This window comes from Manis javanica, chromosome 3 (genome assembly GCF_040802235.1).
Source record: "Manis javanica isolate MJ-LG chromosome 3, MJ_LKY, whole genome shotgun sequence".
Taxonomy (NCBI): Eukaryota; Metazoa; Chordata; class Mammalia; order Pholidota; family Manidae; genus Manis; species Manis javanica.
This window is the reverse complement of record NC_133158.1, coordinates 123,876,783-123,897,166: the sequence shown is the minus strand read 5'-3', so window position 1 is coordinate 123,897,166 and position 20,384 is coordinate 123,876,783. Positions and strand designations below refer to the sequence as shown.

Below are 20,384 nucleotides of genomic sequence, written 5' to 3'. Positions count from 1 at the left end.
CCATTTTCTTTCTTTGCAGGCCATTTTTGGGCTCCCAGAATATGTACTTTGTATTTATTCAGCTCCTGTCAAGTGGTTCTGCTTGGTTTGCCATAATACTCATGGTTTTTACATGTCTATTGCTTGATATTGTGAAGAAAGTATTTGACCGACAGCTCCATCCTACAAATACTGAAAAGGCCCAGGTACAACTTTTTATATACAATACTGTTTTAGTTAAGGGTCTTTAACAATGAATAACTGTCATTACAATTTGCTTATGTCAGAAAATAGGAGACTGTCCATTCCTCTATCAACTATTTTGCAATATAAATACTGTTAAATCTGATATTCTTAGTTATTTCTGTTTGTTAATTTTATGACTCCTATCAAGTTATAATTTTTTTAAATTACATTTTGTTACTAATGGAATTCTAGGTTTTCAAATATAAAACTTGTTATGTCCAGATAATAATAGTATGTTTTAAATAATACTGTCACAGTATGCTATCAGGGGTATATAATTGAGATACATATCCATGTCTTTAGAAACATCAGAATTCAAGTAATACTTTTTCGGCTTATATTGTTTTCAGCAAAAGAATACGAAGTAAGTTCTTTAACCTAAGTAATTTTTACAGAATGGATTTTTATAAAATATATTCTCACTAAAACTCATTTATAAATATTAAAAGCACAGTAGATATTAACAGTATCAAACATAGTATTAAAGAATATGGTCTTTCATGCCTGATAATTCTCAGTTCAAAATCTAGTTCTACCACTTGGTAGCTCTGCAACTTTAAGTCTCAGTTTTCTCATGGGTAAACTGATGGTAGAAACATCTATTTCATTACCTTTGTGATAAGGATTAAATGAAATAATGTTCAAACATATAGTAGATGCCCAAGAAATGGCAGTATTTAGTTGAATGTTCCTTTTTTCCGTATCTGTTCGTGCGTGAGTTAGAAATCTATCTTAATTTGTCCTATTAACTGTGCCATAGCACTTAATATGTATCCTCAACTAGCTAATCAGCTTTCATACCCTGTAAACACTTAAGTTTATTAACCATTTTATTCTGCCTCAGTTGAGTTTTTTTCTGTATGTGTGCGATATGCCAAACAAATTTTGTTTAAATTTGGAAATTCAATTGCATATTCTGCAAATAGAATAACTGCTCCCTAAGTATTTAGTGATTTGAATTAAGCTTCCTAAATCAGTGTATGGGTTTTAATTTCAATTGATCATATCAGCAGTTCTTTAGCATTCATTTGCTTCAGTAACTGAATCTTAGCCAATACATATTTTAACACCATTGAAGCAGCATAGGCCTCTGAAGACTGATAAACTTAATTCAAATACTATTTTAGCCATTTACAAAGCATATGTCCTTAGTTAAGTCACTTCTCTAAGCCTCAGTTTCCTCCTCTGTAAAATCAGAATAATAGTTACTGCCTTACAGAAGTTTATCATCAAATTTATGTTCAGCATAGTGAACATAAAAAGACCTCATGCTGGGCCTGTATGTAATAAGTTCTCAGTAAAAAGAATTATAGGGATGATGAGGATGTTGCTCTGTGACACTGATCTCCAAGTGGGACTTTAAAAAAAAAACATGTGTAATTGATTACTCTCTCTACATATGCATGTATTTATATCAGTATGGACAAATTTTTTCCATTCTGCAATATATTACTTAAATATGTATCAAAAACTTGCCTATCTTTTTTCTAATCTTCAAAGATAAATATTTAGAGTAAGAGGGAGCTATTTTTAATACATTGTCTATTATACTTTTTCTAGACCTTTTTGGAGAACATATTTGTCCCCCCTCTTGCCTAAAGTTATATTTCATGAAAATATATTAATGATGTCACTTTAAGAACTTCTTTATAAAAATAATCAGATTTGTTTACATTTATCCTTAGAAATTATACATGAGGCAAAGCATTTGCAAACTTATGATGTGTTTCTGTGGATATTTCTTAAAAATAGTAAGAGGTGATAATAATTGTTTTTATTACATTTACTGTAGCCTCTTTTTAAAGGATTACATAGGAAATATTTGGTACCTCAAGGTGGACCCTTAAATAAGAAGAAGTAAAAAGTACTTTATGTGTATTTGGTTTTTTACCATAGGTTAAAGTTTATTAAAAATGGAATCATTTTATCATTTTAATAATGATTGATTAAAAAAATCAATCATTTTATCTCTGTGAAAGCCAATACAATCTGCCTTTTTGCCCCACTAAATTCACTTTGAAATGAATTCATCAAATGTTCTACTATGGCCTAATCCAAAGAGAAAATCTCTACTTCTCCTCAAGGATCTTCAAGCTGCTGGATTTTGTTTTGTTTTGTTTCTTTTTGGCTAAAACAAGCAGTGTGTAGTCATTCATATGCCATGTGTGACATTATTCCTTTGCCATAGGCAGTAATCTTTATTCAGCCTTACCATCACCTCTGATTTCAAATGATGATAAAATGATTAAAAAGTTATTAGCTACTTCATTGTTTACAATAAGTAGCAAAAAAATCATATCAAAAGAACAGTTGTCAGCATTTATTTTGAGCTTTGTTTTTCTCCAGCATAACAATGTGGTATTAATAGTGAAGAATAAATTATTTTGATGGCAAAGCCAATGGCCCTACAAATGTCAGTCATATATGTGTACCATGTATGATATTTCCTACTCTTGTAGGAGCAGATGTCTTTACAAAGCTTGTCCTGTGTCTGTCTCTTAGGTGATAAATGCAGCTCACTGACTTGTTGTATGTCCATCCCTTTTCTGTCCACTTATAGATGTACTCCAACACAGTTGCTTTAAGTGACGAGTTCATCGCACTGCAGCCATTGTCGAGGGCAAGGAAACAGCTGAGCAAACTTAGGTAGAGTAGGAGGAGTAGAACCTTGTTTAATTCTTCTGCATGCAAAAGGTCAATTAGACAATATTCAAAAGATGGGCAGAGGCATGAAATAAGATTGGGGCATTGTTGTTAACACAGCTCTGTCTCTAATTTGACCTTTATTAATGCATATATTAAAACTAAAAAATATATCCATTTCTTCTTTCAGAAGAAAATACAGATGAAAATTCAGCATGATAACAGGACAGAGATCTGTACCTTGCTATATATTTTACATCCTAGCTATCTTTTATAGCACAATTCCAATGCTTCTGCTTGTCATATTATTCATATTTAAGAATGCTCCTGCATGTTGAGTTATTTTAAGCTACAGAAATTTATCATCAAATTTAAAGTTTTAAGTTTCAGTTACTTGAAACTAAGAGCTGCCCATTTTTATCTTGCCTTAATCTGTGTTGTTAATACATGTGTGTGTTTGTCTTCGTACACTGTAATGGCTGCTGAAGCATTTCACATCCTTACTACTGCTTCGTGCATCTATAAATTGAACAGTGTGTTTTGTATCTCTTACATACACCTTTATCTTCACGGATGTCCATTCTGACAGTTTCCACCAAAAAATAACCAGTAGTCTGTAAAGATGTTTTTTGATGGGAGAGAACGAAAGCTTAAATTCTAGAACTTTTGGTATTAACATACCAAAACTATATATTAACTTTGACTCCAGTCTGAAGAGAAAAAGTGATATAACTAAAATATTTGTTTTTAGTTTCGGTACTCTTGAGTTTCTCACCCTGTCAGTATCTTGTAGATTCGTAATCATATATATTTTCTAAATTCTTTCTTATTTTCAAAGTTTCTAATCTGCCTACATTCACTTGATCAAATGGCTTTGGCAAATTATTGCTTAAGTAACCTATTAATGTAACTCAGTGGGTTCATAATTTTGAGCTGCTTTAAAGTTTTGTCAAACCTTTCTATTTTATTCTTACTAGCCTCAAGATTTTTTTTAATATTCTACTTTGAATTTAAAAGGTATAATATTTGTGGGTGAATGTACAAATGGATATTTAAGTAGGAGTCAACTAAACTTCATGTTTTAAAAAAAACTAAAATCAAAACACATTTGAAGATTTGCCATCACCTTTGGTTGAGCTGAGTATGTGTATCACATTTTATCCATATGTGCCTTTTTGGAAACAATATCACATTTTTGAACATCTTATTATGTAATTCTAAGGCAATAAGAATGCTCAGTATTTTAAAAAAACACTGGCAAACCCTTTTGTCAAGTGAAGATAACTTTTGCAGTGTGAATAATCTTAATATTCCCATGAAATCATATTTTCACATATGTTGGCTTAGATAAAGCCACATTTTTTGAGCAATAATAGACTAAAATAGAATGAGGTAAAAAGATAATAAGTTAAAGAGATCCCAGTCTCTGTAATAATGTAATAAAGTAGTATGCTTGACATTCATGTGTAAAAGAACTCTGAGAGTAGGTTATACTGGTCAGAAATAATGACTGGCCCTTGTGCAAACCCTTCTACAATCAGGTGGCATAACAAAGCAAAAAGAGCCCTGCGGGGTAGACAGCAGGCCTCCATGCTATTGCTACCCTTGGTTCTACTCCCTGTACCACCTGACAAGTGAGTCCGCTTCTCTGAGCATCAGGGCTCTTCACCTGTCAGATGATCATTTTACATACTGTGGTCTTTTTACTTAATGTCAGCATCAGAAAAAAACAAAAAGAAGAAATACTTTGCTCAACCAAAGAGCAGGCAGAAATAACAGTTGTTTAAATGAGCAGTGAGCGACCACTGGGTTGGCATTTACTCATAGCTGAATGAAGACCAAATGCCCACATATATCTGTTTGCCGATGCGTCCTGCTTGCTTTCAAACCTTAAATCAGGTTAGTACTCGTTAAGAACTGTAATGCAAAACTTTTAATTTTCTTTTGAATAAAAGCTCATACTCATCTTGAGTATTTTTCCTTCCCCTGTGTTATAGGTAAAGCTATAATAATCTATCTTCACATAAACTTCGTGTACCTTGAAACCAAGGAATTCTACTACTTTTTTTTGTATATATATAAGAAATTCACTCTAGCATTTTTTTCATAGAAATAATTATTGGTCAGTCCTAAGACTGAGAAAATGCATATTAAGGAGGAAAAATATGGTTTTTATTCACTGAGGGCATTTCTTATAATTTTAAGAAACATTAAAATTAACATGGCCATGGGCACATAACTCCTTAGGAGAATATAGAAAAAATAAAGAACAGAACAGAAATTTGTATAAATTAGTTGATACTAAAAAATATATTTCAAATTAAGAGTTAAATAATTTTGTTAAATAAATCAAGCCAATCCCATACACACACGTCTAACATTTGAAAGACCCATGTGTGGCACCCTTCTACTCTGCTAAAGTACATTTAGAGAAGCCTTCTGAGACAGGAGCATGAGAAGTGTGAATGGGACAGACCTTTGCAATAAGAATCCTAAATCTTGGTGGCAAGGCTTTAAGAGAAGAAACTGAATTTTATTGAGGGAAACCTGATTTTAATTAAATTTTGTGCACTGGAAAATCATGGCTTTATTTTGTGTGCTTTGTCGTATACCCCTTAAGAAGCTGCTATTAGCTCTCTTTTGTTACAGTGAATGAATGTGGTGGTGTGTGAACATTCATTTGTGTTTCACAGCCTGTGAACCCCAACTTGCTGTTTGATTCTAAACCTATATACAGTAAGAGTATTGTTCTGTAATATGAGACTTGTTGCTTTTCTGTCCTTCCAGATGGAAGAAGATAAGGGTTCAGTCAGCTCAGCATATGACTTTGCTGAAAGCAAGCACAGAAGGGAGGACAGTAGGCACCTGCTAGCTGAGGCTTGCAGCCAGCAGGACAGTTCTTGCGTGCACTAGGTAGTACTGCGCTGCGCTGGACCTTCCTGGGGAGCATCCGCTAAGTTCTCATGCTCGGGGCATGCTATGGGAGAACTGGCCCCACATTTCAGTTTTTACTTTACGAATTCCTTCACTGTTGCTCATATGTTGTTTTGGTTTACTTGTTTTCATTTTTTGTGATCTTCACATTTTTTTCTATGTCCACCCCCCAGTATGTTATTAATCTTCCTCTGGAATTGGTGTTAAATCATATCTCACCACAAATTGTAACCTAGTAAGGTACCCTTATGACTATTGTCCTAAATTCAAGAAATTATTCCTTTTCACTTCTTCTTTTTAAAATACATCATGCTATTTCTATTATTTCTGAAACTAGTTTTTCCACTTGAAGTCATAGTTCTGTATCATTTTACACATCTTAAACCTAAATCTACCTCTGAGCTGGTCAAATGGATGAGTGCTTAGATGTGGCACTGAACAATTTTCTATAAACTGATATTCACCAAACTCTCAGTTCTTACCTTTCATAAAATGTCATTGTTCTACCTTTGTAATAAAAAAGCACAAATTGATTAGGACTTGATTCACTCCCACCTTTAGGAATAAACCCTAACAACCACTTATAGACTGAATTGGAATATGCAGAATATTTTTTGAACGGTGATAATTATGGAGGAAAAAAATTCTTACCAGCAATAATTATATTCTTTCTTGGACTGTTTGCCATTTTGTGTATCATAATTACTGGTCAAGAAGGTGCTATTGCCTCATCTAGGATAAACTTTTGTAAATAGTGAAACTTTAAAACAAATCTACTTGAAGATTGTAAATCTTTACTATAATCAGACTCAGAGAACAGGTATAATAATTTGAAAAATCATAATTATCCTGGAAGACATATTCAAAAGAATTCTGAATTTTTGTTTAGGATGCTTTATATGAATATAATACAGTTATTTTGATAAATATGGAGGGATTTTGGGTTTTTAAAATATGCCCTGATTGAGCTGCAGAGAAAATTCAGATGAAGAGCTCTCTGGGTAGAAAGGGAACTAGCTAGGATTTATATTATACCCTGTTTACCCACAAAGCGGATAATCCACTTGGGACCTGACTATACTAAAACTGTAAAATTATGTCCTCTGTGACAAAAGTTCCCCAAAGGTTCAAGGTCAAGCCAGTATTTCATAAGACATGGGTCTGGTGCTGCTTTAAGTATATTCAAATATGTGATACAGTTGAAAACAGGCTCTTAGAATGTTCCTATTAAATAATAGGGGCCCTTTTGTAGCTACTTTTGCAAAGGAATGATAGGTGAATTTTCTCATCATGCTGTGACATTTGATCTCTTCCTATAAACAAGAAGCCAGATGAACCCTCAAACCATGAATGTGATTTTAGTAATATTACTGGGGACATTACCCTCATCTGCAGTTTTTTTCTATTCATCATTGAATTTTAATTAGTTAAGTGAAATGTATCTTGAATATTTTTCTTCTCATATATTTATGCCTTTGGCATATATTTTGAGATAAAAATCACTCTTAAAAAAGAAAGTGTTGTATAATATTCCTCTTCTGTTTTTTTCTGTCTTGAAATGGGAGTTGTTTCTCCAATCAAAATTTGGTCAACATTGCCAACTCAGGCAGAGGGTTATGCTGAGCCCTGAGTATTGCTGTGGATAGGGTGTTCTGATCATCTCCCTTTACTGTCACCTGTCTTTGAAGCCTCTAGTGTTTTGTCATTTCCTTGTCTCTGGCTCTGCTCTGGATGCCCTCTTTCCAGCTGTACGTAGCAACCATGGGGATGTCAGTAGGATTCTAGGGCTTCTGGACCAGGGTGCTTAAGCCTCAGACCTGCCTCCTGCCACCACCAACAACCAAAAACATTTTAAATAGTTTCAACCAACTGCAAGTCCCCTTCCTCTCCTGTGACAAAATGCTTGCAGCTGCTGCCTCATTTAACAAAGCAGTGAACTACAAAAGGAACAGAAAACCTTGCTGGCCTGTGTAAGCTGTTTGCCACTAAAAGCTACTTTTCTGAATGACTAAAATTCTGTAAATAGAATTGAACAATTAAAAGAATAATAATAAGGCTGCCACTGGTGGCAAGGCCTGGATGTATACTGGATAAATATGAGTATGCTTTCAGCACCTTATAAAACTAATGTGATTTTCAAATCTGTGCTGACTTACTGAACAGCTTTTTCATCAGGAGGTTAAAATGAAGAAAAATATTAACATTGACATTATTTCTACCAAACAGTTACCTGTATCATGCCATCTTAAAAATTTTTTTAAGAAAACTGAATTCTTAAATCAGCTGGACCATGGCTTAGTTCACTAATTAGTGCTATTCTAATTTATCCTCTCATCATTACCATCAATGATATGTAAGTAGTGGAAGTAAGAGCAGTGAACCCAAATTTATTTCAAAAGGCAAGTTCTGAAAAGATGACCATTTCTATTAGCCATACATAGTCATGTTAAATCTCCATAGTTGTTTGCTTGGCAGCCCTTCCAGCTCTAGTTATGTGGTAGAGAGTAAATCTTACCAGTAAATCAGAATTTCTGGTAAATTAAAAGCTACTTCTTGGTACTACCAGGTAGGGTCTCACTCCCATTACTTGGCTTTTTTTCTTTTCTAGTATTTATAAATAGTACAAAAAGATAAACTAATAATTCCTTCCTTATATTGAGTGAAATGAGATCTGAATGTTCCAGCCCATTCCCACCCCCAGTTATACAAGCAGTTGCAGCTACATGTTGGCCAGCTGGACCCCAGGCCCTGAAAATGAGATCACAGATATGTGTATATGTGGGAAAGCGGTAGAGCGAAGTTTGCTAGAGGGCAGTGTAGGGTTTTCCGTAGGTAGCTTTAGGGAAACATAATTAACATTATGCATTTTCAAAGGCTTTTTTTCTGTTTAGGGGAGAAAGGAAATATATTTTGTTTAGTTCAGAAGGTGAGCTGAAGAAGTCATTTATTATATTTTTGACATTTCAAGATATTTAGTCTTTCTGTTGGGTTGCCCATATATTAATACCTGTCCCTAGGTTTTAAAGTGAAAGGTGATAAATGCAAAGCAGATCCAGACCTAAGCAATATTCTGCATGTATGTGGCCACTCAGATGCTGCTGACCTTATGGATATCTTCTTTAGTGAATCCTGTCAATTGGTTGAGCACCAACTACGTAGGCAAAGCACATGTTGTTAAACTAAGTACCAGACTTCTTGCTCTCTCAAGTTTCTGATCTAGTTCAATGCACTCCAGGTAAATATGGTGAAGAACTAATTTATTGTTTTGTTGTTTTGTTTTTTGTTCATAATTTCCAGTCCATCATTGACTAATACTTTTATAAAATAAAATAAAATTTAATTACTAGGAAATGAAATTTTTGAAATATATAAAATAAGCTCTAATTTTTAAAATATTATCAGACTCAACAATCATAAAAGTATTCTGTCAAAGTGCCATAAAATTTTCTAATCTCTTACTCTCACAAAGCAGAAACACTTATCTCCTCATGGGTCAGTAAACAGTGTTTTCAGACCAGCCCTGATCCCTGAATCACACTTGGACTCACACCGGTCTTCTTACAAGGGGGCATGAGTAACACCTCGTGCTCATACAGCTTGTTCATACTTGGGCTAAACAAGTTCTGGATACACATCATACTTTTCTACTCATACATAATTACTCATTCTTCTCACTTAGCCTGGAATGGTCTTTCTACCCCATCTCCAGCTACTAAAAATTCTATTTGGTCTTCAGGATGTATTGCAGATGCTATCTATCTCATCAAATTTTTCATGCCCTCTCACCAATACCAACAGCAACTGGGTTTGAGCTTTCCCTCCTCTTTTTTGATATGTAGTCCCCCTCATACAATAATTTAAAAAGGTAATGTAGTGGCATTGTAAAGAGACTTGGGCTTTGAATCAAAGACTCAGTCCCCAGCTGGTTGACCTTGAACAAATTCTTAACTTCTCTGTTTCTTCATCTGAGAATATGTATGAGTATGGTACCTATCCCCAAAATTTTTTTATAAGTTTTAAGTGAGAATACTCCATGGGAAGCACCTTGTGTAGTAACTAGCACATACGTAATAGCATGCCATTAAAATATCTGCCATTATTATTTGTTCCTGATTGATCTCTCCCCACCCCCACCCCTTACCCTTAACTCACTAGATTAAGGGCAGGGTTGCTATCCCCTGTAGGAACCAGCACAGTGCCTTGCTCAGAAAATAAGTTAAGTGTTCGTGCCATTTAAGTGATGGAAACAAGCAGTGGAATAGAATCCAGAGAGAAAGAGATTACTGATAGTTGGAGAACCAAGGGAGGTTGTATGGAAATGGTGGTATTTAAACTATTCTTGGTGTAGGGGTCAGTATTCTGACCCTAATTGGTCCCTTACACATGCCCACAGGTAGGGAACACTGACTGGTTGGCTGAGAGGAGATGTCACAGTGCACTGGAAAGCAAAGGAAGAAAGGCACCTGAGGTCAGGTTATAAAGGACTTTAAAGGCCTCCTTGAGGTGTTGTACTTTCTCTTTTGGGCCTGCGCGAGCTCTGGAGTCCTGCTCCCTACGGTGGGTGATTTTGAGGTGGAGAAAACTGGAGCCCAAGGACCTAAAGAGAAAACTAGGAAACTGATGAAATCCTATTACCTAAACCAGCATATCCTAAACTATTCCTCTGAATATTGATGTTCCTCCTGGTGTTGATTAATGTTCTCCTCAGGCAGGGAGTTGTTTACTGGAAAAACGAGTTTGAGAATTGTGCTATGTCTGGCTCTTCCCTGGAGAATGACCATGCATCCTAACTATGATAATCCAGTACTCAAAAAGTCTTTTTAGACCTTTGTTGAATTAGTGTTTCCAAAACTAAACTGGCCATAGAACTTTTTCTCATGAAATGATTATACACATCTCACAAAACACAGTTTAAGAAACAGTGCAGTCAGTAGTCCTAAACCAAGGGTATTATAATGAAAGAACAAGTAAAATTTGGCTATTTCTCAATGCATAACAGATCCTAGGACATTGGTGCAAAATCCTTGAGTGGGGATTTTGCAGGACCTCACCAGTTGCTTAGGTTCAGAATGCCCGGTTGTTGACATTCCCTCACATCTGTCTCTTCTGCCCATTGTGAGCATCTCCACAAATGTCCCCTGTTGCCATGCCTGCACTGGACACTTGGTGATTCCCAACCTCTGTGAATTACAACACTCTAATGGATATTTTTGTTGTTCTTCTTCCTCTATATTTTCTAAAGATTTGTTAATGTATTATGTTATATATGTAAATGAAAGTGAATGAAAATACGTTTGTTTAAATGACAACCCCTGAGAAATTTAGGATGACCCTTGACTGTGTCACAACCAGGGTTGGGATTCATTGGTGCTCTGTCATACCATTTTTTTCCCTTCATTTTAACAGGATTAAAATTATTAGTAGTATGGCTTTAAGTTTTCTTGCTGGATTATTTATGACTGAATCGACATAAATCTTTCATACTTTCAGAAATTAATTAAATTACAAATCTTTATAGTACTACTTAGTCACTATTTAACAGATTTTACTACATGTACCATCAGTTAATTTTTAAAATGCAAGAGGGGCTGATTACGTGCATGTTTGGCTCTTAATAGCTACTTAGCAATTTAAGGTAAATGATGCCCATGTTCAGGGATAATTATGGAGTGCCGTAGGTGAAGTGCTTAGAACCTGGCACGTCATCAATACTGGATAAAGTGATTGCTACTATTGTCGTCAGTGTGGAAGATTGGGGTTAGGTCCTGTCTGGTTGTTACTTCCCAGTCTTCAAAATAGTTCATACTCCACAACTGAAATCACAGGAGCATTTCGCCTAAACAAAAACTCAAAGAAAAATGACAATGTGTTAAGTTTCTGAGTGGTTGATGTAAATCATTTGACCACAATAAATTACATTAAAAGGTATTAAAATTCAAAATCTTTGCAGATTTAAATAATACACAGCTACTTGTTTATATAAATATTTTATATACAGTGCCTTTTAAATATTTTTGTATGATTACTCTTAAAGCCTTCCATACAGTTCCATATTATAGAAAACATATATATTTATATACATTACTTTCAGTTTTAAAGTGCTTTTCGTAATTTTTTTAAATGCTTTTTAGAAGTCCAAATCTATAAATAACTCATTTTTTTGTGCTTCAACTCCTCCAGCTTACTGAAACAAATTCACGTATCAAGTGCTTGGACTCCATGTGCTGTTTCTCAGAAGGAGAAACAGCGTGTGCATCTGTTGGAAGAATGCTGGAACGAGTAATAGGAAGATGTAGTCCCACCCATGTCAGCAGGTGTGAAATTTCTCTGAGTAGCCTTTGCTGCAGATGAGTATCCTATAAACTGGAACTGCATCTCTAGATACTTAATCAATCAGCAGCTGGTTTTACCAACTGAAACAAAGTGTGCTATTTATTGGCACTGTTTGATTGTAGATTTTGCTGTATGGCTTTGGGGTAGGGAGTTCTTTCACTAACAGAAAGAGAAAACACCTTTGAAGAGACTTTTCATCTAATGAACAAAAAAAATGTTGCTTTACAGTCTTTCTAAAATGTGAATAGGAGTGTGTACATGGTACTCTTACTTGGTCCTTATAACTTTCTTTTCTCAATTATACCTATATTACTTGTTTCTGGTTTTTTTGTTTGTTTGTTTTTTGTATTTACAAAATAATCTACACATAATAGTAAAATCAAAAGATTTTGCTGTTATTACTCTTCATGTATATTTTCTTGTCAGTCATTTGAGACTTGGAGGTACTTGTAAACACAAAAGGCTGTATTTCTGTTCTCCTTCCCTTTTCTCTCTAATGAGGTTTTTAAATGAGTTTGATATTTAAGTCTTTACTTGGCATATGTGGTCTAATTAAAAATTTGTAAGTTAGAAAAGGCTATTTAAGTTATAGTTTAGAAGAACTTAGCATTTTTGTCCCTCCCTAAATCTGTTTCTTGAACTAGATTTATCACCTTTTGCTTTTGCAGATAAAAACATACCATTTTTGTAAACAGCACTTAAGTTTTTTTTTAAGTGATTCATTTATTCATACATTTCCCCAAGTGACATACTATTTAGGGGATATTAAGGAAAAGAAATCACTCTTTTCACACTTTGGTGTTCTTTAGATATATTCCCCAAATCAGAGCAACAATGCATTGGTGTACGTAAAGGGCCACAGGTGAGCAGGGATGGAGGGTGATTTCAATGGTCACAGTGTGTCACCTGAGTAGTAATCACTTTCTACATGTGCCAGAAGAGATTGGAAAGTACTCCAAGAGCAGGAGGGAAGGGATGGAGGCACTACTCTTACCTGTTGACAAAAGAATTTTTCATGTTTGGTTAGCTTTGTGTTTTATAAGTGATAAGTATGATATCATTCATGTATCATAAAATTCAGGTAACTTTTACCAACAAACTTGTTAGTTCCCACTTTGCCTTTAGTTATGGCCAAGCTTTATGGTACAGTTGCATCAATAGCATTCTTATGTTAATGTAACATCTGGTTTCAATCCCCATTTATTGATTATAACATCATCAAAAATATTTCCATAGTGCTGTGATACCATTTTTGTAGAATTTTATTCCACATAAAAGAATTACCAGGATCATTTAAATGAATTGGGACTTATATGTTATGACTTTCACAACTATATTTTAAAACACATTATAAGAAAGGAGCTCTGTTACGCACCCAGGCTGAGTTTCCCAAAGGAAGTTCCATGAAGGACTTACTTAATGTAATTTTACTTATTAAGACAGCTTTACTGCACAGACCTAAGGTGGGAGTTAGACTAAGAGACTACTATAGAACTTATACAGAATTTTTTAAAAGGTCTACTTAAACAGAAGTTCTCTTTAATGAGAGTCTACATCTTCACTATTAAAAAAAACTAGAATTAATTTTAAATGAACCAAAAAATACTTTTCTGCTTTATATATATTCCCATTTTCTTGATATCGGTTATTTAGGTAGTATGCCCCCATTATTCTTTACATAGCCATTTTCATACGGCATTATATCCCTTTTGAACCTGCTCCAAGAATTACAGAATTATTTCATCATGTTCTCTTAAAGGTGGCTATTAATCATCTGTACATCTTTTCACTTAAAATTGTACCTACCATATTCTTTTCTAAGACTTTATATTTTTATTTCCTAATAAAATGTTTAACAATAATAAATATCTTATTTGATAGACTATAAATACCGTTCTAGTTTTGCCTGACATGTCAAGTTATTATCAGTTGCTGGTGTCATTATCTTTTATCTTCAAATGAATAGCCTAAAAAGTCTTTTCAAATCTGTTCATTTTTTCTTAATGGATAGAAATCATATAATATGCAGAACCACTTGGTGCTTTTCAAAGGGCTATATGAAAATTGCCATAGATAATGAACATTTAAATTTTGAAATTCATTTTGATACATATGATCAAAATGAGTTTTTGTTCTTTATACATAATTATTATTAGTGAGATATGTTTTCAATTTGGAACAACCTCTATTCAATATTTCTATTTCATGTCTAATTTAAACAGTAGGACATGGCTGATTACTTCTATACAAGATGTAAAAGCCCTTGGATATTTATTCCATTAACATATTAAGCATAAGAAGTAATGAACATCACTTGAGAAATACAGCTAGTTCTCACATATGACAGGTTTCTCTGCTGATTAAACTTTTACCAACTAGGCACAGAATTCTACTTATATTTTATTGATGTTGTTATGCCATATTGCAAGCTCAGTTTCAAAAGTAGCATTGTGGTGCTATATAAAGGATATGCCATGCTGTACCGTAAAGGGCAGTTTTTCGGCAGTAAATGATATTCTGTATGTATTTTACCAACAGTTACTTTGTCCAAAATAAAACTGTTGTCTAAATAGAAAGGAGTTTATCCTAAATAAAATGATTTTCTAGATAGAAAGGAGCTAATATGTAGTTCAGGTGTCCAATGGTCTGTTAAATAAGATATTTACCGTGAATACACATATGTGCTTTGAAAAGATAAAAAATGAAGGACACCCTATCTAATAAGGCTCTTTGTAAGCAGTGTTTGGAAAGAAGAAAAAATAATATGAAGTATTAGCAATTTGGGAGTAGGAATTTGACTCCAGTAATTGGGCTGTTGACAAAAAAATGTTTTGTCAAGGTATCTGAGCATATTTTTTCTTGCACAATATTTTTACATATGTTCATAGTCTCATTTCATTCATTTTACAAATATTGAGTGCCTGCTGTGAATCAGGAACAGTTCTAGGTGCTAGAGAGACGGTAGTGAACAAGCCCTTCCTTTCAAACTAAAGAAGATAATTGGGTAAGGTTTTCTGGAAACTAGTAGAATTAGAGAATCTGTAAACTACTGGTATGGTTGTTACTTGTTTGTTTGTCTTCCTCTTTGCTAATTTTTAAACTTTCTAGGTTCCAAACTTCATTATGACTGTGCTCACTTAATTGATTTAAACTTGAACTGCATACAGAGTCTCTAGGAAATAGCAGATATTTGATAAAAGTAAATTTGGGCTGTTTTAAATTCTGGTCTCTTCCTCTAATAGCTTTGTCTCAGGCAAGTGGGAACCCTGGTAAAAATTACATAAAAATGTATTTACTAAGTGCTTTTAGTCATCTAAGAAAAACCATCTTTGACTTGGTAATCCTAATACTGTCCTTGAAATAGGTTAGACTTTTTTAAGCATGGTAGGCTATTTTTGGTCTTGAGTTACTTTAAATTAATACAGCTTCAAATAAATTATGTAATAAATTGCTTATGGATCATATCATTCAGACAGTAGTTGACTTTTCCAGACCTCTAGAGGATTATTTGTTCCTAGTTAAGTAAAAACCCTAGTGATTTACCAGGTGTCTTTGATACCTATTGAATAAACCATTTCCACATTCAAGCTACTTAATGCTAAAATCTTAAAAAACTTATAACTTGAAAAGAGATACTAATAATATAATATGGACACACTACTATTTCATTCCAAAGCTTTTGGTGAGTGGGATTTTTGTTTTTTGCTTCTGTAATGTCAAAATACAGCCTACTTGCTTTTCAGTAAAATTGAATCTGCATAACTCTTAATAACATTTCTTATTGTTAAGATTTTAAGAGCCTCCCCTCATGCTTTATTTTACCTATAGAAACTGTTTTAATACAAATGAATGTCTGAATTTTGGATAATATTTTTAGATGATGACTAGAGAGCATTATTTTTCCAAGCTTTTGTATAATATAAATAGAATGTTCATTCAGTCCTAATGTGAAGAACTTTAGCATTTAAAAATGAGTCAATTGGTGATCATTTTAATACTCAAATTGAATTTTGGTCCTAACATGTAGAGTAAATTTTTTTCTCACTTGAAACATAGGTCCTGGTGAGCCAAACTTTTCTTTTATTGTTACTTTAGATCATGGAGTGCATCGGATCCTTTCTATACCAACGACAGGAGCATCTTGACTCTCTCCACAATGGACTCATCTACTTGCTAAAGTGGCAGTAGTACTTTGTGGGAGCCATTTCAACTCCTTTTCTAAAATTCAGTGTGACCATCCTGGGAATGAGCACACTAGCTCTCCAGAATTACTTTCTGAAATCTCTGGAGTAGGTCTTAACTACTCAGATTTATAATGGCAGATAGAAAAAAAAAACATTAACATGAATCTCTCTTTTAAATCTGAGCATTTGAAATATGTGAGAATATGTAAAGAAACATTTTTCATTTCTTCTATCTGGGTTGTCCCTTGTGCTTGTGGGACTCCTAATGGCATTTCGGCCTCTTCCTAAGGTCGCTATATTTTAACAGCAAGGTAGAAAAGGAAGAATATTCCTAGTTAATTGTATTTTTTAGTATTAGCTTAGTTATTGAGTCTTCTATTTAAATCTGCTTCTGTACATTATGCTGAGAAGTTTGCCTTGAAAACTCTATTTTTTTATTAGAGTTATATTTGAAGCTTTTCATGGGAAAAGTTAATGTGAATAGTAAGAAATTTTGGTCCCTCAGTGACCCATGTTGTTAATTCATTAGTGCTTTCTAAATTCACAGCATATTAGGAGAATGCATTTCTAACCATTTTTTACTGCACTATGTGGGTAGTAAATGTATACTAATGCCAAACTTGCTCTAAATGTACTGTAACACCACCAGTAAAATTAACCATATATATGCAAAGGGTATATCATATCTTATATATAAATCAGGAATCAAGTCCATTCACCAAATTTCAAATTGATATTTACTCTTGTAATGGAATATGAAGTGGGTAAATTAGATACCATTAGCATATTGTTATTTAATGTGTTTATCATTGGATCTTTTGCATGCTTTAATCTGGTTAATATATTTAAATTTGCTTTTTTCCCCCTACTCTCTCCCTATGTGAAAGCTCTGTTTATAGTATTTTATGACACTGTTGTAAAGTTCAGCTATATTAATAAAAAACAAGTTTGAATAGTATTTAAATATTGCAAATACTTTTAATTATACAGACCAAAATATTAGGGTAATTAAACCAATAAAAAGAGAAGAGCCTTTTTCTTTGGCTTAGAATTGCTCTACCTTTCAGTATGCTAGATTTGAGAATAAAGAATTTCAGATAAAAATCCTGTTATTTTAGGTTAGTATATGTTATCTAAGTTACTTTAGACTACCACAGTAAACTGAAATTTGCCCAGTGCCCCCATTATTAGGCATATTTTCAGGCATGGCTGTGAAATGTTAAGTTAAGGTCTAAAATGCTAAGTTTTAAGGGATAATGGCAGCAGTAAGTGAAGATGCTAGAATGATTAATCAGGTATGTATTACTCTAACTCACTGCACTTCAACACTTAATTTCTGTTATGAATTTATCATAGATTCAGTGTTGTCATTTGTTTTAACAAAAAGTAATGTTTTAAAATTTGGAAATAATTATTGGTTTAATAACTATTAGCCAGCTCTAAGCATATAATAATTATGTACCTATACATTTAAAATTGTGTGGATACAGTTAAATAAGGTTTGCCAAAATTTTCCCCTGGGAAGGTAATAATTCCTTTTCATAGATTTATTGTGCAACCTTCCACCGCTTTCCCATTTCATGAATATAAGACTTCTGGAATTGGGCCAGTAGGGAAAGAATGGTAGAGTTAAGAATTAAGACTTCACCTTGGTTCACTATTTTCTTGCTAATACAATGTTTGTGTGTTACAATAATGCAAGGACTTTAGGTTATAATTTCAGCCTAAATACTAACTTTCAAAAATAGCCCCTCTTTAACTCAGATATTCCAAATTGTGTTTAGGAAGATACTGTTATTCTTAAGATACATTAAAAGGATAATAAAAGGTACCAGTGAACACTTATCAGTTCATGTTCCAAAACTGGAAATACTGCGGAAAATATTTAGTGAACAGTTCAGCAGAGGATAATATGGAATTTGCTTCTTTAGAATGTCTTATAAAATGTTCATATAGCAAAATAATGTTCAGTAGGCCATCATTACATCTACCCTACAGTGTTGATTTGCCATCAGTTAAACTGACGACTGACACTAGAGAAGGACTACAAACCCATCAAGCCGCCTCTGACCACCTGCAGCAGGCAGGTCATCTGGCCTCTATGGTGCTTAAGGTGTGACTGATGTAATTTCCTGCATTCACTATTTGAAGTTATTTAAGATATTTATAATTTTACAAAGTAAATGGCAGCCACTGGTAGGCTCATCCAATTCTGTTGTTCAAAACCTATTCCATGTAAGGAAGATTATCTTATAAGGAAAGGGTTTACTTCTATTTATTTAAGAAAGTAAGTGTCAACTACAAGCTTTCCATGGTTTTCTAATGCAAATATTCATATTGTAAAATTATTAGTGTATAACTGGTAATCATAGAAAGTACCCTCTTGGCACATTTTTTTAAAGCTTTTTGGAAGGTACGATGTTGATAATTAACTTATCTGCCAAAACCAGAGCAAGATGCTACATGTGTTATTGCTAGTTAATTAAAGGCCTCAAATCTATCTGCCTCACTTGCTTGTGTTTGCCTAGCCTGAAGGCTGTAGCCCTAAAGATAGTAGCAAGCACCAAGTCAGTTCCCAGAATTGCCCATCAGCTGCTGTAGGTGACTCAGCACCGTGCCTCAGCTTTAGCAAGCATCAGGCCCAACCCAGGAGTAAAGTGTGGGTCAGGAAAACTACAGTGGACTAGGCTTGCTGTGGGTGAGGCAAAGGGGGAGAATAAAACAGATTGAATTTCTTTTAACTTGAGGCTTAATTTCCATAATGTCCAAAGGCTTCCCAGACCTGATCCAAACTCTGGCACTGTCCTGAACAGGAGATTAAACAGGCAAATCACCCTCTTAGGAAATACTTTGACTCAGACCACGGTTACTTCTACTGCATAAGATTGTGAAATTGGGCTTGTGCGATAAGCTTGAGACTCCTGACAGGCAAGGCCATTAAAAAGTTGGCAATTAATACCTAAAGTTCTTTAAATATGCTGCTCTCTCAACAGTTATTGTGAGCTGAGGAAAAAGGGGAAATCACCTATGTTTATGTTTCTCAGGTAAAGGTCAACTTGGCGGTATGATATAAGCAGGTATTAATTTAAAAACACACCAAAGAGATAATGTAAAACATGTTTTATTAATTTTGGTCCCCCTTTAGAGACATTTTTATTTCTATCTAGAAATGAGTCATCTATTTTCATAAAGGTAGAACATTATTAAAGTGCTGTTTATGTTCAAGATAACTTGAATGGTTTTCTTATAAAAATAGAGCATTACTAATGATATGTTTGTAATAGTTGTGATGGATTTTTGTGAGGAATTAATAGCTGAAAATAATGGTAGCAACACTTACTTTAAACTTCTGGACCTCAGACACTGTAGCTGTCTAATTCTTTAAAAATTCTCTGCATTGTCAGTAAGTGTAGTATACTTATTGTACAGCTCTCAGTAATTTTTTAAAGTTTATGAAATTATATTAAATAAAATTTTTCCTATATAATTACAGGTGTTTTTCCATTATTCAAGCATTTTAAACCTCTCTCTGCTCATCACAACCAGCACTGCCAAATTTGTTTTAAGTTAAATTTTACTACATTTACACTCCTTTATAGCACAGGAATGCCATTATGCCTTCTACTTACTGCAGTTTTCAAAAATCTAGAAGTTCTTTGGTTACCCAGGTTTTATAGATAGCAGTATAACTCCTGAAAAGTGTCTAATAGAAATCTACCATCTATAATGACCAACACACTTCAACCAGAAATGGTATCATTCACGAAAAGCTAGCCAGTGTGAATTTGGAAATGTCTTGGTCCGTAGAAAACATGTGCTTTCTTTAAAATATAACTGATGTGATGTATACTCATATACTCTAACCTCCTGGTGACAATCATTATCCTAATGCTTTATCAGTTGCCAGTTAAAACACACACAGTTGTTTAGGTTTATTAAAAAGGTAAGCTGGTTGTCTGTGCCCAAGTGTTCATATTTCAAAGGATCACAATGTGTGATATATATAACGTATTTTTATTTCTGAAGTGAAATAGGAATATAATCCTGGACAAGTTAATTTAGATA

At 33.9% G+C, this 20,384-nt stretch overlaps 1 protein-coding gene across 5 annotated transcripts in view; it reads left to right on the top strand.

Annotated features, from left to right (window-relative positions):
* Positions 1–19,806, top strand: part of ATP11B (ATPase phospholipid transporting 11B (putative)) — a 135,023-nt gene extending 115,217 nt beyond the window's left edge. For 3 of the 5 annotated variants that reach the window (XM_073232005.1, XM_073232002.1, XM_037003537.2), the window contains 3 exons: positions 20–185; positions 11,983–12,116; positions 16,231–19,806. In XM_073232005.1, the coding sequence (XP_073088106.1) occupies positions 20–185; positions 11,983–12,116; positions 16,231–16,312 (382 nt within the window). In that variant the 3' untranslated portion in view covers positions 16,313–19,806. Of the gene's footprint in view, positions 1–19; positions 186–2,785; positions 2,872–5,655; positions 5,782–11,982; positions 12,120–16,230 lie in introns of those variants that run through there. The other 2 variants (XM_073232003.1, XM_073232004.1) reach the window with 2 other exon arrangements.
* Positions 19,807–20,384: the final 578 nt, after the last annotated feature.